General features: G+C 40.2%; 1 protein-coding gene across 1 annotated transcript; it reads left to right on the forward strand.

Moving 5' to 3' along the window:
• Positions 1–3,311: 3,311 nt before the first annotated feature.
• On the forward strand, positions 3,312–4,364 carry LOC137654205 (uncharacterized). The gene is made up of 2 exons (XM_068387841.1): positions 3,312–3,341; positions 3,768–4,364. Exons 1-2 carry the CDS (start codon positions 3,312–3,314, stop codon positions 4,362–4,364), a joined length of 627 nt encoding a protein of 208 aa, XP_068243942.1.
• Positions 4,365–6,580: the final 2,216 nt, after the last annotated feature.

Consider the following 6,580-nt stretch of genomic DNA (forward strand, 5'->3'; position numbering starts at 1 on the left):
TGAGACTGCATTTAATGCCAGACTATCTCCCACTATAGTCCATTTCTTTCATCGAGGCAGATTTGCACCGACTCGCAGCGGTGCCCTTTTAGCTCGGAAAAGTTTCCTGATCGCTGATTGGTTAGAATGATCTCGTCCAACCAATCAGCGGATCAGGAAACTTTTCCAACTAAAAGAGCACCGCTGCGAGTCGGTGCAAATCTACATCGCTAAAAGAAATTGACTATAGTCCACCCCAGTAGAGTCACGAACAAGGGTTTGGGCTAAAAACCCCAACTCTAAGAACTTCCATCGAAACCAATTTTTTTTTTTCAGGTATTATCTTAAAAACAAGATTTCCGTCGTTACTTGTCTAAACAGAAATACCCATGCAGATTCATATTCTGTAGGGTAGAGCTGATAGTTTTATTGATTCTATTCATAAAAAAATATGTGATAGGCCTCTGGTTCATATGTAGTAAAGGTGTTTTCTTTTGCTCGTAAATTGTTTAGGTAGGGTAGGGTGTTTGAAATTTATAACTTTGAAGATTTTTTGCCTCAACGACAAAAAGTTGCTAGATAAATGTGGAGGAAATCTCTTCTCGGGTTTGAGTGAAGAAATTCACCTTATGAAGCATTTGTCAAAAATTAAGCAGGAAGGAAGTATGAATATCAAAATTCATAATGCTTCCCAAAGAGGTATAGCAAAAAAGGAGTATTTTGAAGAGATAAATTTTTTATGCATACCCCTACAAACAGTTTTCACAAATAAGGAACAGTGGTTTCAACTATCAGACATGATATGGTTTGATCCTTGCAGAAGGAACAATCGGAAAGAATAAGTTCGAGATCGTTTGCTATTTGTAACCCATATGACTTATATGAGTCTCTAGAATATCATTCTCCTTCACTAAATGCAATCTTCAATAATTAGCAACACTAAGTAGATCACTAGCATCATCAGTCATAACCACTATGCTCTGAAGAGGCCATCATCCAAAACTTCGGGGAGCCGCTCAAATGAAAACCTGAAATGCAACAACTTCTGCTATGCTAGATCTACATTGTTTCTGCACTTTGACTGAGATTTTGATGAATGAAATGATCAAAAAGTTAAGACGTTGGAAGTATAGTGACCAAAGTCATCCACATTGAATTAACGTCTGACATTCACGATGTGGAATGGGGAGGGGGTGTTGCACAATGCCCCAATAAGTTGCATTAGATATACTATAGATAAACGCAATAAAAGTATTATTGGGCAACATAAGAACTTAAATTACGTGAAAGAAATATTAACCACAGCTAGGAAAAACTAGATGATAGGACCCAAGGTCTAAATATGTATGTAAACCTTGATGGAGCCTATATAGAAATAAAAAATTTAATTACGGAAAGCCTATAGACTAAATCTATGATCATACCTCTACCAACACAGGAGATTATATTTGAACCTATAATATAGTGCATTCGTAGCATGAAGCTGGCTCAAGGTGTCGCAGATTCTGGAATTTCCGTGAGAGACGACAGGGTCCCCCATGTTTGCCAGATTCAGGCGTCTGGCACGTGATCGTTTGTTAGCTGTTAAACAAACATTTGCCGAAATGAAAGAATGTGCCTTTACCAAAAGGACTTAAGCCCCCTGAATATGCAGACAGAATCGGATCACCACCCCCACCCAAACATCGCTGATGTGACCTCCTACATGCACAAAGCAAACATTTTCTTCACACTCGACCTCCTGAAGTGGTATTATCAGGTGTCCATGAACACAGAAGACATCCCCAAGGCCACCATCACCACTGCCTTTGGTACATACACCTTCAATTACTCCTGTTTTGACCTTCGTAATTCTGTGAACTCTTTAATGCCTCATTGATGGCATCCTAAGGGCCTCCCCCTCTGTAAATGTTACGTGGACGAAATCCTTGTGTTCCTTTTCTCCAAAAAGGAACAACTATGTCACCTACACATCATTCTCAACTGCCTATGACAGAACAGCGTTGTAGTCCAGTACTACAAATGTACCTTTGGCGCCAACGAAGTATTGTTCTTAGGGGTCTGCATCACTCGTAAAGGAGTCCACCCCCTCTCTGAGAAGGTAGCAGCCATTCAGAATTTCCCCACGCCCTTGACCGTCAAAGCACTGCAATAATTCTTGGACATGATCAACTATATCACAGTTTCCGCAAGCTATCACCACCACTCTTGGGCCCCCCCCCCATGCCTCACTCAAGGGCAAGCCAAAAGACCTGAAGTTGTGGCCCTGTTTAGGAAGCGGCCTTATGCAACGCAAAGAATGCCTTATCAACTGTTGCTACTTTCACTTTTCCCATACCACATGCCCCTCTTCTTCTCTCCATCAGTGACAGCGACATCGCTATTGGTGCAATACTCGAGTAGGTGATCAACGGCTTGCCCTGCCCATTGGCTTTCTTCTGTAGGAAACTGTCCAAGGTGAAATCTGGCTACGCTACTTATGACCGTGAATTGCTGGCCGTGGATTTGGCTGTCTATCACTTTCACCACTTCTTAGTAGGTACGCCCTTCGTTATTCACACGGACCATATACCTCTGGTGCACGCCTTCACTCAACTGTCTGACGCCGGGTCTGTCCATCAACGCCGATAGCTCTCTGGCATAGCTGAATACAATTGCACCTTTCAACACGTCCCTGTGAAAGTGAATACGGTGCTGACACCTTGTCAAGAAACACATTGGCTGCTATTCCCCTGAGATTAGATTACAACGCCTGGGTAGAAGCCCAATGAAAAGATGTGCCATCCTCCTCTGTGATGTCAGTACTAGTAGACCATGACCATGGATACCTGCTCGCATGTACCGGTTGGTGTTTGATTTCATTCATGGCCTTTCACATCCCGCGCATTAATCCACTTCACAGCTACCGAAGACAAAGTTCATTTTGCATGGCATTACTAAGGATGCTAAGGATTAGGTCACGCATGTACTTCATACCAAACCTCAAAAGTACATCGAAACACAGATTTAGGAGTGGGCACCTTTACACAACCTCAGTGTCGTTTTGCCCTCAATCACTTCAACGTAGTAGGTCCTCTCTCCATATCACAAGGACATCGTTACCTGTTTACCGTCATTGACCACACCACTCGTTGGCCTAAAGCCATTCCCATGGAAACTGCAACATCCGCCTCGTGTATATCTGCCTTATTCTCAGGATGGATAGAAAAATTCGGTATCCCTGAGCATATGACTTCTGACAGGGGTGCCACCTTTACCTCTCAATTTTAGGCATCATTAACGACAATGAAAAGATGTGCCATCCTCCTCTGTGATGTCAGTACTAGTAGACCATGACCATGGATACCTGCTCGCATGTACCGGTTGGTGTTTGATTTCATTCATGGCCTTTCACATCCCGCGCATTAATCCACTTCACAGCTACCGAAGACAAAGTTCATTTTGCATGGCATTACTAAGGATGCTAAGGATTAGGTCACGCATGTACTTCATACCAAACCTCAAAAGTACATCGAAACACAGATTTAGGAGTGGGCACCTTTACACAACCTCAGTGTCGTTTTGCCCTCAATCACTTCAACGTAGTAGGTCCTCTCTCCATATCACAAGGACATCGTTACCTGTTTACCGTCATTGACCACACCACTCGTTGGCCTAAAGCCATTCCCATGGAAACTGCAACATCCGCCTCGTGTATATCTGCCTTATTCTCAGGATGGATAGAAAAATTCGGTATCCCTGAGCATATGACTTCTGACAGGGGTGCCACCTTTACCTCTCAATTTTAGGCATCATTAACGAATCTACTGAGCATCATCCTACATCAGACAATTGCCTACAATCCTGCTACCATTAGAAGGGTTGAATGTTTTCATCTCGCCCTCAAAGCAGTTTTGATGTCCAGCTGCAATGACTCCAACTGGTTTACTCATCTTCCCTGGGTCCTCCTGGGACTAAGAACCACTCCTAGAGACACCCTGGATGTCTCAGCTGCTGAAATAGTTTATGGTGACCCATTGGTCGTTCCTGCCAAATATTTTCCGTCGACAACCTCCTCTGGTAATATCCAGCGCCTATGTCATGTTGTCGGGAAATTTATTCCTTGGCACCAGACTTACAAGCCCCCAGCGAAGCAACACATACAGATTGATCTGCACTCAGCAATGTACGTTTTCATGCACAGCGACACCATAAAGCCCCTGCTAATACACGGGCCCTTTCCTCGTGATCCATCGTACGCCGAAGGTTTTCTTATTAATATTCGTGGCAAAGAAGACTGGGTCTCCATTGATCGCCTAAAACTTGCATATCTACTGCCAGATGACCCTCCTATGGTACGCCTCTCTAAAGCAGGCCGCCCTATTTCACATGTATGTCATTTTTAGGGGGGGGAGCCATGTACCGAAAGTGTTTATACACGCTCGTACTCTAACAGTTTTGCTTTTTGTCTTAACACTCGATCTTCCCTACACTGATGATAAACGAACCTATATAATCATGCTAGCTTATGTTTCAATTTTTGTGACGTTTTTGCCGGCATGTCCTAGTATATAAAATCAATGTTTGTTTAATAAAGTTTAGTTGCATTCCCTTTGCCTATTAGCTACAACCTAATGGCTTTCTCAAACGCTTCTAATTAAGAACAGAATATGTCACACCTAGAGACTTCTATGGAAGAAAAGAATCTGCTACACCTAGAAGACTTCTTACTAGGAACATAATCTGCCACACCTAGAACAGACTTCTTACTAGGAACCACTCCACTATAATAATCGTTTTTCACCTCACGTGCTCCTAAGTATAACGCGATATAGGTCCGTCATTTTCCATAAGTTTTTTCATGTAATGATATAAGGAGATATAAAAGAAAACTTTTGCTATGATGTTGACATTTTACCGAAGACTTAAAAGGAAATTTTTTATGAAGCTGATTATCACGGAATCTATTTTATATGGAATTTTCAATATGAAAAGGAAACCCGCTATTTAGCAATTAAGTCACAATCATTCCCAAGTAATGTTGTTACTATTCTTAGAATATTTTATTTTTCCTTATTTCCTTTCCTCATTGGGCTATTTTCCCTGTTGGGGCCCCTGGGCTTATAGCATCTTGCTTATCCAACTAGGGTTGTAGCTTAGCATTTAATAGTAATAATAGTGATAGTTCCTATGACAACCAATGGTCAGCTATGAGCTAATTTCTCCCGAAAATTAATAATTTCTGGGTGATATCTGATACATACATCAATCATGTTTAAGATACTAACTGGTGAAAAGAAAGATTACTTTTAGTAATATCTATTTTTAATTACTTTTTATAAAAAAAATTTAAGTTTAATATAGATTTTAATGTGACATTATATACATATTTTTTTCATGGCATTACAATTGAGGGTTTGAGACTATACCATCACAGCTTACTGGCTATTGGAGACTGAAAAAAAAATTATATTAATGAAAAATAGACAAGTTATTTTGTACAAAAGCTAATGCAATAAAGTTAATTATGCATTGCTTTAATCTTCTCAGTCCAAGAATTCTAGAAGGGGGCCTTAAAGATTCCAATTTCAATGTTTACTACCTGCTTACAAGTAGATTTTTATTTAGACGAGAGATTTGATTTAATTTATATAGATTTAGATACCTAGTTGTTTCTTATAGAGATACTTCCCAAGAGAAATAGGGAAAGGATTTCCTCAAATTTCACTTTTTGTATTATGGATAGAATATTTAAATAGGTTTCGTATCGGAGTGTTTTACTAAGAGTATGAAGCCACCTACTCGAGTGAAACGAAACGAAATGATTTAACAGATCCTCAACTTAAGCCCTCAAGTTTTTAGAGAATGGTCGTGCAAATTTTCAATGAACTTTTTAGGCCTTAATCACAGGCATTCATATGAACGTAAGAAGTTCCATAAACAAAGTGTAACTAATATCGGAGGTTTGTTATCTTTCAGTGACATGAGGGCAATAATTTCTTTGTAATAGGAGAGAGAACGTTTAGTTATGCTGCACAGAGACTCTTCAACGACCTTCCACTTGATGTCAAGAATAGCAAAAATGTGGCAGCTTTCAAGAAAAACTTGAAGACTTATCTTTTTAGAAAGTGTTATGATTGTGATCTGAAAACTATTAAGCCTGAATACAAATGCTAGAGAAATAACTGGAAAGATACAGAGCAAAATAATAACTGGAAAGAAATTATTTTCACACAGCATTGCCCACCTGAACAGACTTTTAGTGTCTGATGGAGGGCGAGAAATAAACCCCTAAAAGTAAAAGTAAAGTAATAAACATCGCCCACAGAAAAGTAATTCAATTTTCACTTTAAGAAGTATTAGAGAAATTAATTTCAGGCTTCTCTCTTACAAATGAAAACACACATGAAAACAATCAAACAAAAAAAAAATAGCAAAGGCATGATGAGATAGATGTCGGTTCTACTGTATGAAATGGTGTAGGTACGAAGTACTGTAATGAAGGCGTGTTTCGTGAACGTTCGTAAGTTGGTTCCGTCGTCGTCGTCATCATTGTCATGACCCGGAGATCGATGGTACGAGAGTGGGAGCAGTTGCAGGAGCAACCATTTTCTTCGACTTG

Source organism: Palaemon carinicauda, chromosome 15 (assembly GCF_036898095.1).
Source record: "Palaemon carinicauda isolate YSFRI2023 chromosome 15, ASM3689809v2, whole genome shotgun sequence".
Taxonomy (NCBI): domain Eukaryota; kingdom Metazoa; phylum Arthropoda; class Malacostraca; order Decapoda; family Palaemonidae; genus Palaemon; species Palaemon carinicauda.

Coding starts and splice junctions, on each gene's coding strand:
- LOC137654205 (XM_068387841.1), top strand. CDS start 3,312: ATGACCATGGATACCTGCTCGCATGTACCG. Junction 3,342..3,767: donor ATACCTGCTCGCATGTACCG/GTTGGTGTTTGA, acceptor TCTCAATTTTAG/GCATCATTAACGAATCTACT.